Consider the following 22,185-nt stretch of genomic DNA (forward strand, 5'->3'; position numbering starts at 1 on the left):
ACGCTTAACTAGAAATGACAAAATCAGAATAAAAGCTATTTGTGGAAGGCACAATATACCAGGATATATGGTAAAAGACAAGAAGAAAATTAACTTCATTTGAAGTGCAGAAAATTTATATGGCAGAAAACCACTACCTTGCCTGGGAATTAAGTGAGGATTCCACAACTCTTGCCAAATCCAACTTAGTCTGAGCATCTGCTAGAGATTTTAAATACCTAAGTACTTTAAAACCAGTCTACTTCTAAGAAGCAAGTATGATTAAGTCATTGATTTGTCCATTAAGTATTTTCTGAGTGCACTACATGTCAAGCACTCGTCTAGGTGTTAACAGAAAAAAACAAAACAAACAACAGGCACTTGCCCTCACAGTGCATATATTTTTGTTAGGGGAGGGAGGCAGGTAATAAGTTTATAAACAAGAAGATTATTGCAGATAAGGGTGCAAAGCTAGGGTACCAAGTGAGTGCTTGGGGCTGGGGCAGGTGCATTTCAGCTACAGAGGTCACAGTAGGCCCCTCAGAGAAGGGACATGTGAACTACCACCTGACGGGTAAGAGCTAATCATGCAGACATATGGGATAATACACACTTGTGAGCCACCATCCTTTATGAGCATCTCTATCAAAGCAGATTCTCTAGGCTTAGTCCTCTTTTCTTTTAAAGTCTTGTAGGCTCCTGGTTGCGGAGAACCTATTTTCCCCAAACTCCTGGCACTAGTGCCTACTTAAAGGTATAAGAATCAAAGAAAAATACTACTAACTTGAAATATTTTCCACCTTAGAAAAATTTATTTGCATATAAAGTGCAAAATGTACAGCTGACCACAGGGATTCAGATCATGGGCTCTCAAGTCCTTGGTTCCCTCCCTTACTGGATCTAAGACTTTGAGTGAACTACAAACTTAGTAAACCTCAGTTTCTACAAAGTAGGGATGTTTTAGGTTATTGGGAGGATTATATGCAGTATATGAAATACTGCATATGGGGGCATGTGGGTGGCTCAGTTGGTTAAGCATCTGCCTTCTGCTGAGATCAGGATCCCAGAGTTCTGGGATCAGTTCTCGCATCGGGCTCCCTGATCAGCAGAAAGCCTGCTTCTCCCTTTCCCTCTCCCCCTGCTTGTGCGCTCACTCTCTCTCTCTCAAATAAATAAAATCTTTTTTAAAAAAGGAAGAAAGAGAGAGAAAGGAAGGAAGGAAGGAGAGAGAGAGAGAGAAAAGAAGGAAGGAAGGAAGGAAGGAAGGAAGGAAATGCATGTGAAGAACTTAGTACCACGAGTGGAACAGGGTAAGTAAGCTATTATTTCAATTGTGGTCTATAGATATATATATATATATATTTTAAGATCTTATTTATTTATTTGACAGAGAGAGAGAGAGAGACAGTGAGAGAGGGAACACAAGCAGGGGGAGTGGGAGAGGGAGAAGCAGGCTTCCCACCGAGCAGGGAGCCCGATGTGGGGCTCGATCCCAGAACCCTGAGATCATGACCTAAGCCGAAGGCAGACGCTTAACGACTGAGCCACCCAGGTGCCCCAGTGATTTATATATATTTTTAAGGAAAGTGTCTACCTACATATTTCAACAGAGGTATTCTGAGATCTTAACTTTAAAATTGAAACTGTATAAAAAATAAGTAACTTTGAAGTAAACTCTTGTTTTCAGAATTACAATTCAGAATTACAAAGGGACCACCATGTGATTTTTTTTTTTTTAAGATTTTATTTATTTATCTGAGAGAGAATGGGAGACAGAGAGCATGAGAGGGGAAGGGTCAGATGGAGAAGCAGACCCCCCGCTGAGCAGGGAGCCGACGCGGGGCTCGATCCCGGGACTCCAGATTCATGACCTGAGCCGAAGGCAGTTGCTTAACCAACTGAGCCACCCAGGCGCCTCCACCACGTGATTTTTAAAGAAGAGCTTCCACAATGGTGCCCCAAAAAAACAAAGGTAGCAAAAAGAATAAGAACAGACATTACAGTTTACAGAACAGAATTAAATCTCCAAAAACTGTGGTCCAGACAAGTGTTCTGGACCTTCTGGACCTTCTGTGGTCCTTCAGAGGGTACCCAAGTATGGGATGAAGTGGGAGGTGTATGAAATGGTTTCCTTTCTGAAGAAATGGAACTTGAGCTAGAAAAACGTGAGAGGCCAGAATATAGCAGACACTGCAGGGCGATTCAGTAACAGCAGTCCCAACCCCGTTTGCCTGGCTTCACCTCCTACACAGAAAAGCTCCATACACACTTAACTTCCCACTCCCCATTCAACTCAGGAAGGCACTAAGACACCTGGTCCCAGAAAGCTTTTGTTTTCCAAGTACACAAAATGACAGGCTAGTACTGCCTCCAGCCCTTCCCCATTCTTCATGCTTAGAAGGGGGCCATGATGCCTAAAATGGAGCAGCCATTTTGTGACCATGAGTAAATCAGCCAGAGTATTAAGGTCAACCAAGTAGAATGAAAGGGCCAGTTTCCCGTACGCTCTCATTTAACCAGTATACCAGCCTCAGACTTAACTGACTACATATTTCTTGTTATAGAGGGAGGGGAAAAAAACCCTTATGTGCTACAGCCAATGTAGTCAGATTTTCTGTTATTTATAGCCTAAATGCAATCTACACTGACATACAAAGATGAAGAGGATATTTCATATAGGATGAAAAACACAAAGACAGAGGTCCTTCAACATAATGGCTTATGATATTAACAATTAAAATGAAAAATTAAGAGATCATTTCCACCTTTAACCAGTAGCTTTCTTATGTGCGTACATGGAAGAGTCAGGATACTGCATTTACATCCCAGTAAGCCCTATACACAGGAACTGGTATCCCTTCAGGACAGCATGGCCACCATGCGACAATGGAAACAGGCAGCATTTTCCAAACTGCACAGAGCAAAGGAAATGTGTCCAAAGAATGAGAAAAGTAAATAGCAGCTGGTTTCTTGTAAACAAAATATGAGAAAATATGCACTGAAGGGCTAGAGTAATTTTTCTATATTAAGATAATTCCACTAAATTGTTCTTTCTGAAAATGTTTGTTTATTTAAGATATGATGAAAAACTGCAGGCTAAAATCCTTATTTGAGGAGTAATAATTTAAGGTTCTCAAAGAATGAATCATCACTCATTCTTCATAGGACATCTCTACAGTATAAAGTTATAATAATGTAAATGCAATTAAGGAACTCATTTTTATAAACCTCTGTGATTAAAGGGGGTATTTTCATTTTCATTTGTTTAATATTCCCATTAATAAGAATGTCCCGTTACACATTTACTGAAAGCCTGGACAATAAAACAATGGAAAAATTCCAAAAGCAAACATTTTTTTTCTTTTCCCATGAAGCTAACATTATGGAATTTTAACAGATGTTCTGTTTGGTCATAGTTAATAAAATGAATTATGTAGGATTAAAACAGGGTTCAATATGTTTGCATTCGATTTTAAGCGAAAAACAATTTCACATTCAAAGTTTGGAAAGATTTATAATCACCTTTTTCCTTTTCAGTGGAATTACTCAGATGTGGAAAATAAGTAAATTATTACAGCAATTAATATTTTTCTGATGAAACCAGTCTTATAAAAAAGATTTTTTTCAAGGTTTAAGAAGAATGAAATCTTAGAAAACTATATACTCTTTGGCATTTTGTCAACTATCTAAAGCAAAGCTCTTATAATGGAGTGTATCGAAAGGCTGAGCCACCACCCTGCCTAATTCCCAGTCCCTCTAGAACAGCCTCAGCATTCTAAAGTGGTCAAGTTGTCCAGCAGCATCTGAGTAAAAATTAATCAGACTTAAAGGAATGGAAAAACCAACAAATATTTACTGAGTGCTAATTTTTTGGAAGGCATTATGCTACAGCCTGTGCATGCTACAGAGAGGCAAAAATCCAACAGCCCTTTCCAAGGCAAATTCATATGGCGTCTGACTACACAAGGCCCAACAGAACTGAAAGGTAAGGACAAACCACAAGAGAAAGAAGGAAATCAAAGAAAACAATTTCACATAAACATACGCAGAGATAGATACACAGCAGTGACACCAGGAGAAAAACATCCTTTCTTATCAGATAGCACCGTTTGTTTTTCTCTTTTTACTATAATGAAAGCAGACACAGGCTGAAGGACCTTAAATAAGTAACAGAAGTTCTAGCTACAGTTGCTTCAAAACATCTTTCCATGGAAAACATTCAAGTGTTGCAATCTCAGTAAGAAAGCCTTCCTCTAAATGGATAATCTTACTTGGGAAATAAATTCCAGTAAATTATCAATGTGACCCAAAAGAGAATAATCAAAGAACTTTTCCAACATATTTACATTAGTAATTTTAGCCAACTGAAACACCAATTAGGGCAACTTTACATTATTATAACCATTATGTTGTTTTTCCTACAGAAGTAGCCAGTGAATATAAAATCAGCTGCAGGTTGCAATTTGTTAACTGAACACAAAATTCCCCTCTACAAGACATTTGGATAAAACGCTCTCCAATTGTAGCTGAGAAGCTTTACAAGTAATACCAATAGCTGGCCTCTAACTGAAACACAATTGTTACTCATCATCATGAAATGGCATTCGGATGTTTAAATACAGACTGATCAAGGTTGTATGGCTGTTCAAGGACCTTATAACCTAGAGTCAGGTTTCTTCATCTGAGTCCCCTGGCAAATCATATTGCTCTAATATTCTTTCGTAAGACTGCTGGGAGAGTTCAGTGAGAACAGTCTATGCACAGTTTCTAGCGCAGATGGGCAAACTTGGGCTCAGAGAGGTTAAACAACTTGCCAAGAGCAGACAGCTGGTCCAGGGGAGAGGTGCATTTCACACTTAGGTGTTATTCCCTGTCAAAAGCCCTTCCGGTTACTAAGCATACAAAACGCATCCCATGTGACAGGCTCTGTAGAAAGCCCTTCACAGGGATCGCTCCATCTCATTCTCACGAGGACTCTAACATAATTCAAACAATCAGTTCACAGTTAAGGAAATAAAACAGTTCTTGGATATATATCCATATGCCCAGGCTCAGATTTAAAACTAGAGTGAGATTAGTTTTCACCTCTCAGATTGCTGGTACCGTTGGTAAGGCAGAGGGGAAGAGCTCCTACATCGCTAGCACAAGTGTCGACTAGTATTTCCATGCAGGGCAATGCGGCCATAACATCAAAATTATGAATGCCATACACGTTAGCCAAGCAATCTCACTTTGGGTATTTAACCTGCAAACATCCTCACTGTGTACAAAAGGACGTAAGAACGATAACACACACTGCAGCATGTGTGCAATGCCCACCAACAAGGAACTGGTTAAATAACCAATGGCTCGTGTACACAATGGAGTACTCTGCAATCATAAAAATGAGAGGGTGATCTTTATGAAGTGATAAAAAAAAAAAAATCGCCTCCAAGATATTTTGGCTATAGAAACAAACACATGGCAGAACACATAAGACAGGGTGTCTCTGCTAAGACACACGTGAGATTTATATAGTATCAAGAGTCTGAGGGGCAAAGACACTGAGGGGCAGACAACAGAGCTGGAGTAGACGCTGAAGGGCACTCCCAAGGCTTGATTCCTAGAGGTCCTCATTTCCAGCCAGCGCATTAGGGGGATAAGATAGACAAGAAGGGTAACCACACTGGAAAAGCTGCCCTGTCTACCTGCCAGTGAACTTTTCAATCAGTGGTGATTTGGGGGGGCCCTACAGGGACAGACCCAGCGCTTCGATGAACTTACAGAACAGGCTGAGTGACGTGTTTGGCCTGCTTGATTCTGACTGCACGTGTCACAGAGTTTGAGGGGAGACCTGCTTTCATTGAAGCCTGGGAGCAAAGCTGTGGGGAGAGGGGGGAGATCATCCTCACCCATCTCATCTCTCTGTAGTGGCTGCTCTCATCTACCAAAGAGAAGCCGGGAGTCATTCATGATCACGATGGCAACATCCTGCCACTGAGGCAGCTCCAACCACCTTCTTACCATCAGATTTACACAGACAAGAGTCAAACACCAGTAATTCAGCCTCCAAATTCCGGGGGAACACATGCCAGGCTCTTCCAAGGCCTTCTCCCACGTGCTGGACTCCAGTCCCCTGGCAGGCATCCAGCTACAGGGAGAGGCTCGACCTCTCCTCTGGGCAAACACCTCACCTGGTTGAGTGCCTCCCTGCAGCATCCTCACTTGGCCTGACGTAGAGAGAAATCACTCTTGCCTCTTCTGAGGGGATGAAAACTCCAAAGCTGCTGAGCTAAGCAAGGTACACAGATGCTTTTACACACTGTGCCTTCGCTCATGATGTTACATCTGCCTGTCTCCTTGATTATTTCTAACTGCCACTCCTTCAGAGTTAAGTCAACATTTCGTTTATATTAATGCAACAGATACTGAGTACCATTCAAGCACTGCTTCCTCCACCATCTCAGCCACATTTTGTTCCTACATATCACTATGGCACTGTGAAGTGTCTACTCCTAGTCGTTTTCCCACAAGAATGTGAATCCTTGAGGGCAGAAACGTTCTGCATGGTGCCCAACACACAGTAGGTGCTCTTAAAATGACTGCTAAGTAGAATCTGTGGATAAAGCGTATTTGCCGAGCTTAACTTATTCCTACTTCTTTTGAAACATCTTGCCTTTCTCGGCTTTCTTCCTCTTTAGAAGTCCTTCTAATTCACATACAAGATCATGAGGCTGCTCTCCAGAGAAGTTCCAGGACAATGAATGCTCTGAAATCAGTCTAGCTAGGGAAGCAGCTGCAGTTTTGCTCCCTATTTCCATCTTACTACAATAACACCACTCCAGCTCAGGGTTTGGCTGCATTTAATTTATCCAAGATCATGAGACAAACGAATACTGAATGGCTGAGGTATAGAGTATAATCTGTTGACCTTGCTTACACTCCATCCAAAATTCACAGTAACTACAATAATTGAAGCGAACATAACGGATAAGCACACTATCTCCACAAACATCAAATGCAATAAAAAACACGTGACGGCATTCACAAAATCTAAAGAATACACATAATCTATCTTATAATGCACGGATTCAAACTTCAATCTCATTCTAATGGGCTACCGCTAGGGAGATAAAACCTGTTTTAAAGAAAAAATTGTACACAGAATAACCATATAAGTTTCCTGGTGATTCTCACTAAGGCTTCAATGTATTTTCTTATTGAAACAATCAAAGAAGCTCTTGGCAAAAAGATTTGATATTGGTGTCAGAATAACGTAAGAATTGAAACTATTTATAATGTAAAAATTTTGTTTAAAGCAGATATATCACTTCTTATTTTTCTCATTTTGAAAAGAAGCTATGTTTCATTCAGTGATAATTCTTCTCTCGTTCTATCAGAGAATCTGTACAAAAGCAATATTTCAACTAAAATCAGTTCTGAAGGATCTTTTATGAATACGCATAATGCAGAAGACCCCAATTAAATTTCCAACAAAGCACTGCCATTTTCAGTAAACAAAGTCATCTCAGTAGGGTCACACTACTTGCAAAAACTGCAGCCTAGAAATTAATTACTAGTGTGACATATGTCAAAACAAATTTTTAAAAGAATAGAATGCCGTTGTAACCATGTGTTTTATCTGTTTGTATGCAAAACCAGTAATGCCTGGCATGTAAATATATTCATTTATTCAGGATCTCTCAGAAAAACAAAAAAGGTTCAGTGCCCCCTGGTTTGCTGTACCCCGGTGAAATCTGAGTAAATCACACATGTTTAGTGAATCAGAAAATAAGTACAGAATGAAGATATAGTGTGGGTGATATTTTTGAAAGACAGAAGTCACCGTCACACAAATAAACTAATTTTGAAACATTCAGTTTTCCTTCAAAGGAAGTTTTTCAAAGATCTACATCAACTATACCACACTACACTAAAGGCTGTTACCTTGTGGAAATCAAAGCTTTAAATAACATGTAACAGTGCTGGTGTTTCATAAAAAAGACTGTAGCATATAGTAAAAAACAAAACACACAAAAACTACCTGGGAATAAAACTAGGGATTTCCAACAATTTCAATGTTCTGCTAATCATAGCAGTATTTATTTAAATTAAAAACATTTCAATGTTCTGCTAATCATAGCAGTATTTATTTAAATTAAAAACATTTTTATAAATGCAAATATTTTAGCACCCAGGGAACTCCAAGTAGAAAAAAGAATACAGAGCAAAGGTATGCAGATTCCCCTTTGTATTTTCTTTAATAGGAAATTATGTGCCAATCCTTTTCACAACATATACATATGTATACATATATATGTGTATATATCAAATCATCATCACACTGTACATTTTAAATACAAGTTAGTTGTCAATTATATCTCAATAAAGCTGAAAAAAAAAAATCCTAGGAGTTAAACTCTTAAAAAAAAAAAAAAAAAAAGAAAACTATATCCCAAACCAGACGAAGACTGTCATAAATCTTGCATAAATCAACTTCTGAACTTCAAAATACTGTCCTCTATGTGAGGGGAAAAAGTAAAACATACTTCCGACAGGAAGATACTGACATCACTTTGCTTTTTCAACAGCAAAAGAAATGTATTGAATCCCCAACTTTCAGAGTTAGAGGTCACAAGACATAAAGTGGCTGCTGGGGGCACCCTGCATGGGCCACCTGCAGGGCCAGCACCCCAGTCCCAACTGAATGCCCCAGCTCATTGTACCTTGTTATCGGGAAGACAAGAGTTGACTGTACGATACAGACTCTTGAGACACTTGTTTCTTCAAGTGCTTCTTTCATTACTAAGTTTTCATTAATTCTGTGTATTCTGGTAATTAACTTGGTATCTTACCCTTAGTAGTTGTTTCTTACTATTTTGGCCAAAGCAGACATTCAGCCACCCTAGCAACAACCACGCCACAGGATGGGTGCCATTCTGACCAGGGAGACTGCTCTTTCAGCAAACCCATTCTACCCATTCGTTAGATCTAAGAACCAGGATAAGACTAAACAGTGTTTCAAAAAGTGCTCACAAATTCTCTTTTTAATTTTTTAAAGCAGGTTCTCTGAATAACTTTATTCATATCATTCTTTTGCACTTCAATACTGGAAATTAAGTGAGTTACCTCTCTTAAAACTGTGCTTTTGTAGCCTCGATACAATCCTTGGATGCCCTGAAACAAACAAAAGGCCAAGAGCTCAGAAAGTTAGAATAGCAGAGAGTTCTGAATGACATTCTGAAAAAGGCAGATCTACCTTTTCTGAAGTCGAGTTTTAAAACAGTCACAATGACTACAGTTCCGTAGGAGGTTAAAGGTTATAAACTCAAGTATAAAAGGCTCAGGTCAGCTCCCTTTAACATGGGAACATCTCTAAAATAATCAAACAGACTATTTCAGTTGTTTTCAACATTTCTGCTCCTGAAAAATCATACCTGAGATACTTTAAAAATATTTCCAAAAGCAAAAGCACACAAAATGCCAATCATCCTTTCATATAAAAACAGAATTGTATTTCATAGTTTCAATCAGAAGACATCAGCAATTAGTCTCTCCACAGTGATAAATACCTCTGGACAAGCCTTGACTTACTTAACTGTCCACATGACTCACAACAGGGTCCCTCTACTGGATTGATCTCATGATCCTATGATTAAATACTCAGTAACTCCTCACCTAAGTGACAAAGGGACCACTAAGAAGAATAACTTTTTTCTTTTTTTTTAAAGATTTTTATTTATTTAACAGAGATAGCACAAGTAGGCAGAGCGGCAGACAGAGGGAGAGGGAGAAGCAGGCTCTCCACCGAGCAGGGAGCCCGATGCAGGGCTCGATCTCAGGACCCTGGGATCATGACCTGAGCCGAAGGCAGCCGCTTAACTGACTGAGCCACCCAGGTGCCCCAAGAATAACGTTTCTAAAACCTAGACTCAATGAAAATTTCCACGTGACTGATTACTGTTAAAAAAAAAAAAAAAAGGCTTCTGGGGTGCCTGGGTGGCTCAGATGGTTAAGCGTCTGCCTTCAGCTCAGGTCATGATTCCAGGGTCCTGGGATCGAGCCCCACATCAGGTTCCTGGCTCAGCGGGGAGCCTGCTTCTCCCTCTCCCTCTGCCTCCCCGCAACCCCCGCTCAGGCTCTCTCTCTGTGTCTCAAATAAATAAATAAAATCTTTAAAAAAAAAAAAAAAAAGGCTTCTGTAAAAAATACAAAGAAAAGCAGCTCAATGGTCCCTAGTAATAGGGCCAGCAAGACTGACTTCTGACCCATAACGTAACATTAACAAGTAAAAAAGGAATTTTAATATAAACATTATGATGCTAGTCACTATGTCCATTACTATACTTCTCTTCCATGGGTCCTCAAGTTCTGTAGTAACATTTTAATATGATATCTTAATTCACATTTTTACGATTTATTCCATGTCTGATTCTGAAACTACTACAGGACAATTACAATGTAGGACATGTACACAGTAGTGATACTTGGTATGTACTGTTTAGAAATTTGGGGGGAAAAATTAAAATTAAAATTCAAAAACAAAGAAAAGGCAAAGATAATCTTAGTATTAAAAAGGTACTGTGATTGGGCATTAAATTTAGCTTTATGGTCTCTTCTAAGACTCCTGGGATAAGAATCACAATGTTCATAAAAGCTACTATAAAATCTTTCTCAATAAAGAAAAAAAGTTTAAAAACACATCTCACCTCTGTATATAAGATGTTAGAGAAAATCTGAAATGTTCTCGAAGAAGCAGATACCTGTGCCCTCTGCTTAACCACTTCAGAAGGAACTCGAATCAGGCAGGCAACCTAAAATACATAATTTAATTACATCCTAAAAAAAGAAGTAACTGCTACGAAAATTGAAATTCTTTTCATAAGCAAAAAACTATAGTTAAAAAGGGATAATGTACAGGCTCAGTGCAAGATGTCAAAAGGTATTTTTTCAGCTTAAAAACTTTAGACCCTTAATGGACATGCATTACTTTGTCAGCCCAGAACCTACCCTCCCTTGTCCTGTACTGATCCTTTTGCATGTTGTGCTAAGCCCATCTCTCTGTAAGCCCCTCAAATGGCAAGAAACACATTTACTTATTCTGAATCCCCAACACCTAGAACTGCATCACCTAGTGATCACATGAAAATAGGTTGAAAGAATGAACCAAAGGGGCTTTTGCTTTACTGTCAATAATGCACACATCAATAGAGGTAAGACCGCTCATCAGCTGGTTATAACTCATTTTCTACTTCACCACCAACCCCAGCCTCAAGAGGCTCCCAACCCCAGCACCCCAGACCACCGCCATGAAACAACTGAGGAGAAACTCCACGTACTCTTGGGCCCTGCTCCAGCATTCAAGTTGACTTAGGTCCTGACTGGTCCATATTCACACCTGAGTGGTCAACAACCAATATTCCAGAAATTTTTTAAAAAAGATTTACCTACTTATTTAAGAGAGAGAGAGCAAGGGGAGGGGCAGAGGGAGATAGAATCCCAAGCAGACTGTGCTGAATGCAGAGCCCAATGCAGGGCTCGATCCCACAACCCTGAGACCATGACCCGAGCTAAAATCAAGAGTCGGCTGCTTAACCAACTGAGCCACTCAGGTGCCCCTCCAGAATTTTTTAAATATTTTTATCTTTGTACTTAACATTAGATTACCTATATAAATAGTTACATAGACTTGAAAAAACAAAGTGGGATTTTATTTTTTCTGCCTACCAGCACTTCTAAATTCTCTAAAACCAATAGGTATTACCTACTTGGTAAGTTTCTTTAACATAATATCAAAGGGTAAATATATCTGTTATGGACGAAAGATTTTAATTGAGGGAGAATACAAAATGAAAGGGCTAACTTAAAATATGCTTTTGAGGGTAGCTCAGTAGGTTGAGCATCTGCCTTCAGCTCAGGTCATGAACTCAGGGTCCTGGGATGGAGCCCCACATGGGGCTCTTTGCTCAGTGGGGAGTCCGCTTCTCCCTCTCCCTCTGACCCTCCCCCAACTTGTGTTCTCCCTCTCCTTCTCTCTAATAAATAAAATCTTTAAAAATAATAAAATATGCTTTTCAAAGCAATCCCACTTATTAGCCTTGACAAATACTTGTTTTTAATTTAGACATAATCACACACACAAAAAAACAGATTAAACACCTTACCACCAAGGCCTAAAACTGGGTATAAATCATGTTACTCTTGATAAGTGTGTAAACTTTTAAATCCATACTTATAAACCGGACATAAAACAAAGTTCACTGAAACTTCCATGAACCTAAAAGGAGAGCTCCCAGCATCTAAAACTCATTAAAGAAATGAAAATAAATAAATAAAAAAGGAAAGAGAAAAGAAAGAAAAGTTTCACTAACTCCTTGTATTTTTCAATTCAAGAGGTGAAGAGTGAAGTACGACCCCAATATGTCAAGAAAATAGGAATTGTCTACTCGTGTGGCTTGGCATAAATATTTATGGAACTTCATGCTTCATAACCCTTCTTGTTCTTACATTACGTTTTTATTTCTTAAAAATACAGAAGCAAAACAAGAACTTTGCAAAGGTTCTGGGATGAAAAGCAATCTCACTAACTGAAGAGGTACAAAGCAGCTAGCACGGCCTCCTGACTTGCGCGGCATGGCCATTTCGGCAGCAGAGAGAAGCCACTGTCTACTTCCTCCAGTAACGCTGCCTCCTTCGATTCGGTTTTCTATTAACTCTGATCTTTCTTGGATTTGAATTTGAGCCACAACAGGGTATTTCACCGCATAAGAACAAAAACACGTTACAGGACTGTGATTCCAGGAAAGGAAATAATGTCATCTGTGGGTCTCTTGGTAAATCCATTCTTTAGAGCATTCTTTCTTCACAAATCTAGGGTTCAGTATGAATCCATGACACAGGAATGGTGGCATTTTCATTAAACCCAAGAGTGTTTTGTATGTCAAAGGTCTATCAAAAGACAAAATGACTAAGGTTTTACATAAAGAAAATACATGTTCCTCTCTTTTATCAACATTAAAATACAATACTGGCTTCATTAGAATTAAACATACCAAAAACACGATAAACTTTAGATTAAAAACTGATTATAATAGGGTGCCTGGGTGGCTCAGTCGTTTAGCATCTGCCTTCGGGTCAGGGCATGATCCCAGGGTCCTGAGATGGAGCCCCACATCGGGCTCCCTGCTCAGTGGGAAGACTGCTTCTCCCTCTCCCACTCCCCCTGCTTGTGTTCCCTCTCTCACTGTGTCCCTCTCTGTCAAATAAATAAATAAAATCTTTTAAAAAAAATTGATTATAATGAAGCTGCTATCAAGATTTTTTCTTTGACATAAATAAACACTTACCTGGCAAGTTTTTTAATTTATTTTTGCAATGGAGAGCTGAGTGTCTTTTAGTATTTATTAAACACCAAGATGCAGAACTATAGGTCATAAGACTAAGTGTGTGAAAAGGGGAAAAACTACAGTGAACTTCGGCCTCCCATTTGGTAAAAGGAATGACGGCACGGGGCGCCTGGGTGGCTGAATCATTAAGCCTCTGCCTTCGGCTTGGGTCATGGTCCCAGGGTCCTGGGATTGAGCCCCGCATCGGGCTCCCTGCTCAGCAGGAAGCCTGCTTCTCCCTCTCCCACTCCCCCTGCTTGTGTTCCCTCTCTTGCTGTGTCTCTCTCTGTCAAATAAATAAATCTTTAAAAAAAAAAAAAAAAAAAGGAATGACGGCAAAGGAGAAAGAGGGAGAGAGATGCTGCTAAATATCTGGACCTTTCATTGCCACAGCCACCTTCCACAACTCCATACCTCACTGCAGCTAGTCACAGTATCACTTTTTTTTTTTAAAGATTTTATTCATTTGAGAGAGAGAGAGAGAACACATACAGCAGGGGGAGGGGCAGAAGGAGATGGAGAATCAGGCTCCCCACTAAGCAGGGAGCCCGACGTGGGGCTCGATCCCAGGACCCTGGGATCACGACCTGAGCTGAAGGCAGATGCTTACCCGACTAAGCCACCCAGGCGCCCCTGTCCTCTCACTCCTGAAATGCTCTTCAAGGTTACTGGGCATCACCGATAGTGCCTTCCATTAACATTACATCCTTTCCCCAACTACACCAGTACAGCTCACAATAACTTACCTGATTTTTATTTTTCTCCGGGAAACCTAATCAACAGCCTGTAAATATGCCTCTGATATTAGAAGCCAATTGTCAGCATGTTTAAATACATACAGATCTGAGACAGTAGTTATTAAAGGTCAGAGCACTACTTGGCTTAGGAAGGAAGGGTGAAACCCATATCTTTTGATTATCATCTCCAGAATTATTTCTCATCAAAGACCGTATTTATATACTATAATAAACTTAAATAATAATAATAAACTTAAATTTTCAAGGTTTAGTATCAGCTAATTCTTCAAGTTTAGACAGGCAAATCTATAGTAAGTTCAGCGGAGAAACCTAAATAAGGTGAATACAGCCAAAATTTAATCACAAAGCAAAGGCTGCTTTTGACTTGGCAGAGTAAACTCCAATGTGGCAAATTAATATGAGGGAGAGAAACCTCATGACGCTCTGAAAATTTTTGAAATGCGCAATTTACTTACTTGCATTTTATTTTACATTCTTTGTGTACTTTTCAAAATTCTGGGAAGCAGGTTTCCAAATTAATATATAGGGTATATCTTTCTGTAATACCATCATTTAGAATCAAAACCCCTATAACTGAACAGTTCATCTGTGTGTCAATTCTGCCATCTCCTGGTTACAAATGGAATCACAGCTGGTGATAAAATAATCCTAACAGCAATTTCTAACTCCTAATTTACCATCCTTAGGGTTTAAATTTTATCCGTGGATAAGGGGACATAAGTTCATCATACCTGCTCACTTTTAAGACTCTCTCCACTTACATAAATAGCCAATAGGCATTAGAAAAAAATTTTTTTAATTTTTGTAGCTATTAGTCTTCTTGTCTGATAAAACTACTGTCCTTGATTATCTAGACTCTGGACAAAAGTTAATAGTCTTCTCAACAAAAATAATTACATCATCTTTTAGGCTTTGTTTCTGAAGGTTGTTCATACCATTTTACACAAGGCTTAAGCCTTAAATGGCTTTTTCACTTTTGTTCCTTTCCGTAACAGAAATGAGCCATGACTTCACAGGAGGTGACAAAGGCCCCACGGACAGATGCACAGATTGCAACCAACATAAAACCTGACAGTGGAGGAGACTGGCATTTAATGCTAACTGTATTAGTTTCCTATTGCTGTTCTGACAAATTACCACACATTCAGAGGCTTAAAATAACACAAATTTACTCTCAACAATTGTGGAGGTCAGAATTCCAAAATAGGTCCTACTAAGCTGAAATCCAACTAGTCAGCCAGGTGGTGTTCTTTCTGGAGGCTCTGAAGGAGCATCTATTCCCTCTATCTGCATTCTGTGGTTTGTGGTCCCTTTCTCCCTTTTCAAGACAGAGCACAGCATCTTAAAACCTCTCTCCCCGACACTCGGGCATTCCTCTTATTAGGACGTTTATAATTATACTGGGCTCACCTAGATAATCCAGGAAAATCTTCCCATCTCAAGATCCCTAACTTTATCTGATCTGCAAAGTCCTTTTTGCCATGCTAGGTAACATATTCACAGGTTTTAGGGTCTAGGACATCTTTAGGGGAACATGATTTTGTCTACCATAATAACCAACAGCACATTTTAGAACTCTGACCTTTTCTTATTTTAAAAAACCCGCAACGGGGCACCTGGCTGGCTGGGTCAGTGCAGCACACAACTCTTGATCTTGGGGGTGTCAGTTTGAGCTGCATGTTGGGTGTAAAGATTATTTAATAAAATCTTTTAAAAATAAAAGAAAAACCCTACAGTGATCAGAGTTCACAATATTACCCAAGTAATACACATCTCGTCTCTAGTTTTGCACCACTTCTGCCATTTTTAAAATATTTCATTAAAAGTAGAAGATGAAGGTGCTCCTGGAAATACGCAGAGAAGTATCTAACTCTTCATTCTACAGTGGTGTTTTACTGTCCACAGCAGCTGGGAAACCTTCAACAAGTCACTGAAATTCTTTGAATTTCAATTTCTTCATCTTCTGAACTGATTCCCTCCCACAACTATAAAACTTTACAACTGTGCCAAATATGGCACTTTGTGTGGCATGGACTGGAACCAACGTTTACTGAACCCTTCACAGATCAGATGCTAGGCTACACACTTTGTAAGTAATGTGTCACTTCATCCTTAGAACTGTGAGTGGGGTAGCATTAATCCTGTTTTTTAAGATAAGGAAAATAGCAGCTCAGGGAGGCTAAGTAAATAGCCTACCGACACACAGTAAATAGGCTATGTGACAAGTCAGAGTTCCAACCCTGATCTGTGTTACTTGCCAGCTCTATGATCCATATACGGCCCCCTTATAGAAGTCTTCAATATATTCCCTAGTTATATAATAAAAGTATTCAATTTCCAGTGTTAGACATAGAACAGGCATTCAAATATTGAAGAGTATACAAGTCAAAGCCATTTTCTTTTTTTTTTTTTTTTTTAAAGAAATATTTTATTTATTTGACAGCGAGAGACACAGAGCGAGAGGGAACACAAGCAGGAGGAGCGGGAGAGGGAGAAGCAGGCTTCCCGCCGAGCAGGGAGCCCGATGCGGGGCTCGATCCCAGGACCCTGGGATCATGACCTGAGCTGAAGCCAGAAGCTTAACCAGCTGAGCCACCCCAAGGCCCAAAGCCATTTTCTAATAGTGGCATTTAATTTATGTCACCAAGAACCCTAATCTTAACAAAAAAATATCTGAAAAAGTAAAGGTTTGTCACTGACAAAGTGCAGGCTTGTACAGAAGTGGCCAATCCTACCTTTACTAGTTTGGTCCTTGGAGAGAAGTATTTGGTTTTTCCATTTACAATATAATGGCAATAACGGACCGGAACAATTTCAACTTCATCATCTTCCATGAAAATCTTGTTCACTATTTCTACAAAACTGAGCTTAATTTAATTGTGTTCCCAAAAACTGATACTGCTCTTAAGTAAAAAGCCAACACAGAGCTTCCCTGCCCTTTTGACCACTAACTAAACAAGACAGTCAATGAAATACACTCTCCTAGATCATGAATCAATACCATTGTAACTAATGCTGCATACCAAATCAGGGAAAGAAAAGAAAACTTATCAAACAGAAAACCATCTGAAACGTGTTAAAAAAGGAGGTCATCAAGAAATTAGGGGGATGGGGGCACCTGGGTGGCTCAGTCAGTAAGCAGCCAACTCTTGGCTTTGGCTTGGGTCATGACCTCGGGGTCTTGGGATGAAGACTCACATCAAGCTCCACGCTCAGCTGTGAGTCTACTTGAGATTCTCTCTCCATCCCTCTCCCTTGCACCTCCCCCCCCGCCCCCCGCTGCTCACCCTCTCTCACGCTCTCTCTCTTTAAAAATATATAAATAGGGGCGCCTGGGTGGCTCAGTCGTTAAATGTCTGCCTTCGGCTCAGATCATGATCCCAGGGTCCTGGGATCGAGCCCCGCATCAGGCTCCCCTGCTCCGCAGGAAGCCTGCTTCTCCCTCTCCCACTCCCCCTGCTTGTGTCCCCTCTCTCGCTGTGTAGAGTATCTGTGTAATCTGTCAAATAAATAAAATCTTTTAAAACAATAAAAATAAATAATAAATAAAAATATATAAATCTTAAAAAAAAACACTGGAGGGATGACGGTGCAAACTGTTCTTTATAAAAGCCTCCCTGAAAAATGTCTCTGTACATTATTATACTTTAAGCAAGGTCATCATCAGACATGGGTCATGCCATGTCTGGACCGACTTCCAAGCTTTGCCTTCTTTCCTCTTCTTCTTCCCCCCCTCTGCACATTCCTCAGGCTCAGATGGCTGGGACAGCTGGAGAGCAGGGTGTGCTTAGCTGACTTAGCTTGCAAGACTCTGTCGGAGAGTTTAAGCATGTGTACAACACACACACAACAGACTAACAAAGGCATCCATGAAGAAATATGCACTGGAGGAATGCTGGTGGAAGGGCTTTTGAAAGAATTTCTACCTGTATGTCAATCCACCTCTTATCCTCAAACTCACCTTCTCTCTCTGTACACCATGCCCCTGCCTTAGTTGAGCTCTGCTTATCTCTCTCTCCTGGGGCTTCTGTGGTAGTCTCCTCCCCTCCATTCAAACACCACGTCCACCTCCACACAGCTACCAGGAGAGGTCCTTAAAATCCTAACGAATGTGGTCCTTCTGTGCAGCCCAGGCCAAACTCCTTCCCCCAGCAGCCAAAAGGCCTCCAGTCCCCCTGCCCTGCCTCATTTTATGATAGACCAGTCACACCCACACTCCATTTAGAACTTGAAAGTGTCTAATAAGGACTTTTCATCAACTCAATACCCCTCCTTGCACCCACCCACTTAACAATCATACCCTAATATGTAGCTCAAGGACTCGCTGTTCCATCAGGCCTTTCCTGAATCAACACAGATCCAGACAAAACCAACCATTCCTTCTCTTCTCAGGCTCTCACTGCACCTTGTACTCACTTTTCATAAAATACCTGTAACCCCTAAGTGTACTTACACCTTACACATTCATCTCGACCTGTAGATGGCAAGCCTCTTAAAGGCAGTATCTCATCTTGTCATTTTATCCTCATTGTCTAGAGCACAGTATGGACTTTCTATCTAAATCCACACTTCCAGTTAAGGACAACACGCACGGAAGAGGAAACAGAAGGGCTGAAGAAAAACAGCCTACATAACAGGAATCAAAGAGATCCAAGTGAGGAACAGATATGAAAGGGATGGAGTTTGAAGAATGACAGTGGAAAGCGAGTTACTTTTTAGATTCTTGAGATAATTTTTTGTGTAATTCTTATAGTTTAGGGTTCTTAGGAAGCTATTAAAATGTCTGTGTGTCTCAGGGACTTCAGGGCCTGAAGTGGAAAAAAAGGTTCCAGGGGAGCCTGGCTGACTCAGGCGGTGGAGCATGCGACTCTTGATCTCGGGGTCGTGAGTTCGAGCCCCATGTTGGGTGAGAGATTACTTTAAAAAAAATAAAATCTTGGGGCGCCTGGGTGGCTCAGTCGGTTGGGCATCCGCCTTCAGCTCAGGTCATGATCCCGGGGCTCTGGAATCGAGCCTCACGTCGGACTCCCTGCTCAGCAGGAAGCCTGCTTCTCCCTCTCCCCCTGCTCATGCTTGCTCTGTCTCTCTCTCTCTCTCGTCAAATGAATAAATTTTTAAAAAATTAAAAAATAAAATCTTTTTTAAAAAAAGAAAAAAGGTCCCCAGAAACACTAAAAAATAAACAGAGCAGGGTAAAAGGGTGCCTTAGCACAACCCCTCCGCATGTGCTTAAATACATCAGGAGAAGTGCTTGTTTGAGTGTAGTTAACTAGCTGACAGTGTGGCCTCAGCTTCTAATTGTACAGCAAGTTTCCTAGCAATACCTGTACATTTCTGCCTCCTTCACCTTTATATACACAAGCAACTCCATCTGCAGCATCACTGTGGGCTTCCTCCTCAGTTAATAAGCACCGTTCACTTCCGGAGCAGCTGTCTTCTTTTCTACTCACCCTATCTCCATGGATGGATCATACAACTGCACACAAGTTTGGCAAAATATGACCACAACTGCAAATGAAAGTTACTCTCCACTAATTCATGGATATTTCAAAATCTATCATGATTATTTCAAAAGATAAAACACATTTCCAAAGTTGTCAACCCTTCTTCTATTATCTTGTTCAGTGGTTCTTCTAATAAAAAGATTAAAAAAAAAAAAAACTAAAATACGTTTAAATTTTTTTAAATTTTTTTAAAGGAATTCAGGGTCTTTTTTTTAAATATTTATTTATTTGAGAGAGAGAGTGTGTGTGCAAGTGGGGGAAGGGGCAGAGGGAGAGAATCTCAAGCAGACTTCCCGCTGAGCAAGGAGCCCAACATGGGGCTGTATCTAATGACCCTGAGATCATGACCTGAGCCGAAACCAAGAATCGGAGGCTTAACACTGAGTCACCCAGGTGCCCCTTAATTTTTTTTTTTTTTTAATCGATCTCTACACCCAGTGTGGGCTTGAACACAACCCAGAGATCAAGAATCGCACACTCCACACTGAGCCAGACAGGCGCCCCTATAAATACATTTTAGAACATATTAACAACACAATCAAAAATGGCTTAAACCCCCACCTGGGAAAACACAATGGTAACTAACATATGCACTGTGCTTTGTTGCTGACAAGCACTCCTGACTGCATCAAGGAATGAACTTCCAAGTAGCCAATTCAGTGGGGAAGCTGGAAAAAAAAAAAAATGAGGTGCTAATGACGTGCTTAATCCATATGCTGATAACCAATGAGCCCTGAATGGGCTACAGCACACAGAAGGTCCAATGACCTTGTCAGATGATAGATAAGCTAAACCACATAAATTGCCTTCGTTTGCAGGGCTCTTAGATGGAATGGGCCTCGAAGAAAACGTCAGATCTGGGAACAACCCTCACTTTATTTTCAAAATCCAAATCAGTATGTCTGAGTGTGCTGCCACCCTCAGAACTCGCCAGTCTTTATTGAACTAAGCCTTTCAGAAACTCTACAAGTATCTAACTCAGAAGACGACACAAGGAACTGCACTTCCGATCAGCATGTGCCACTCCTTGTGCCGCTACGCCCAGGAGCTAACATATTCCTGAGTGTGGGACTGCTGAATCAACTCAGTCAAAATATTTAGTAGTGGGATATATATATTTAAGTGTTTGATAACTCTAAATCAGTGGTGCTTAAATATCACTGAGCGCCAAAACCACCTAGGAATCTTGTTTAAAATGCAGGGTTCCTGGTGCCATCTCCAAAAATCGTCATTTGTAACCTACTGCCCAGGCGACTGAGTCTAAAGTAGGTGCTCTCTGGGCTACACTTGGAAAATTACTGTTAGAGGCTGTCAGAAAAGCATCTACAAAACATGATTTCCTAGCTTTCTCAATCCCATATTAGAATGTGGCCAGAAAGAATAATCAACCAGCATCTGTGTGTATAGGGACTGCACACAGGTCACCCAAGCACACATTAAATGCAGAGTGGCTGCATTAGGCTGCAAAGAAATTTCAATATTCTTTTATTTCTGCAAACAACATGAACTTAGGCCAAAAGTAGGATAAGACCCGGGAAAAGTCAAATCTTAAAGACTTAAAAAAATCACTATGGCTGTCATGTTACACTATCTGCTGTATTAGAGTAAACCTACCCCCAATCCCTCTGATCTAATTACAGATTCTACTTCTCGCAGGGCGTCTTCTGTGTCTGATGAAAGCTGAGCTGTGAAATAATTGAGGTAGGGATTTAGAGATTTGGTGCAGCAAACTTCCTCATAAAAATGGCACGAATGGCTCTCTTACTGTTGTTACATATTAAATCTTATTTGATCGATTTTACTGTATTCCAAATTACAAACATAAGGTAGAAGGTTCTAATTATAGTTTTATTGATTCGTCATTAAGTTTTAATCAAGGTGCTGGTACAGGGAATGGTTATTAGGGCAGTGTGCTTTTGTTTCTCTTTTATATACTTAGAGTTGCTACAACAAAGTCATTGTGGACACAGTGGATACCAACAAAATGTGTTCTTGTTTCTAAGAAATCTATTTGCAATGTAACAATCTTCTATCAAAGTAAATGTTACAGAACAATGACCCAACTGAACTATTTATTTTCTCTATGTCTCTATACCTTTCTGAATATTGACAGCTATGGATGTTTTTGTTCTTCACTCCTTTTTATTCTACCCATGAAAATTTGTTTCTCCTAAATTCACCCATTTCTTTCTCTTACTTTTAGCAACCACACCGGTATGAATCGGAAACCAAGTTTATGCTCCATGAAACTGAAACAAGTTACTAAAATCGGAAGGCAGCATATACATTTCTCAAACATTTATTGAGAAAACAGATACTAAATGGCTTTGGAAAGTTTTTTTTTTTTTTTTTTTTAAGAAAATGCAAAGACAGAGGCACCTAGGTGGTTCAGTCGGTTAAGCATCTGCCTTTGGCTGAGGTCATGATTCCAGGGTCCTGGGGATCAAGCCCTGCTTCAGGCTCCCTGCTCAGTAAGGAGTCTGCTTCTCCCTCTCCCTCTGCCCCACCCGCCCAACCCCAACCCCGGCCCGTGCGCTAATAAATAAATAAAATCTTAAAAAAACAAACAAAAAAGTACAA

At 40.2% G+C, this 22,185-nt stretch overlaps 1 protein-coding gene across 2 annotated transcripts in view; it reads right to left on the bottom strand.

Moving 5' to 3' along the window:
- The window catches only part of SLC25A26 (solute carrier family 25 member 26), a 129,500-nt gene that overhangs the window by 86,756 nt on the left and 20,559 nt on the right, over positions 1 to 22,185 (bottom strand). For both annotated transcript variants that reach the window (XM_021695033.2, XM_021695032.1), the window contains exons 4-5: positions 10,668 to 10,772; positions 9,088 to 9,135 (exon numbers count right to left, since the gene is read on the bottom strand). In XM_021695033.2, the coding sequence (XP_021550708.1) occupies positions 9,088 to 9,135; positions 10,668 to 10,772 (153 nt within the window). The remainder of the gene's footprint in view (positions 1 to 9,087; positions 9,136 to 10,667; positions 10,773 to 22,185) is intronic.

Source organism: Neomonachus schauinslandi, chromosome 1 (genome assembly GCF_002201575.2).
Source record: "Neomonachus schauinslandi chromosome 1, ASM220157v2, whole genome shotgun sequence".
NCBI lineage: Eukaryota > Metazoa > Chordata > Mammalia > Carnivora > Phocidae > Neomonachus > Neomonachus schauinslandi.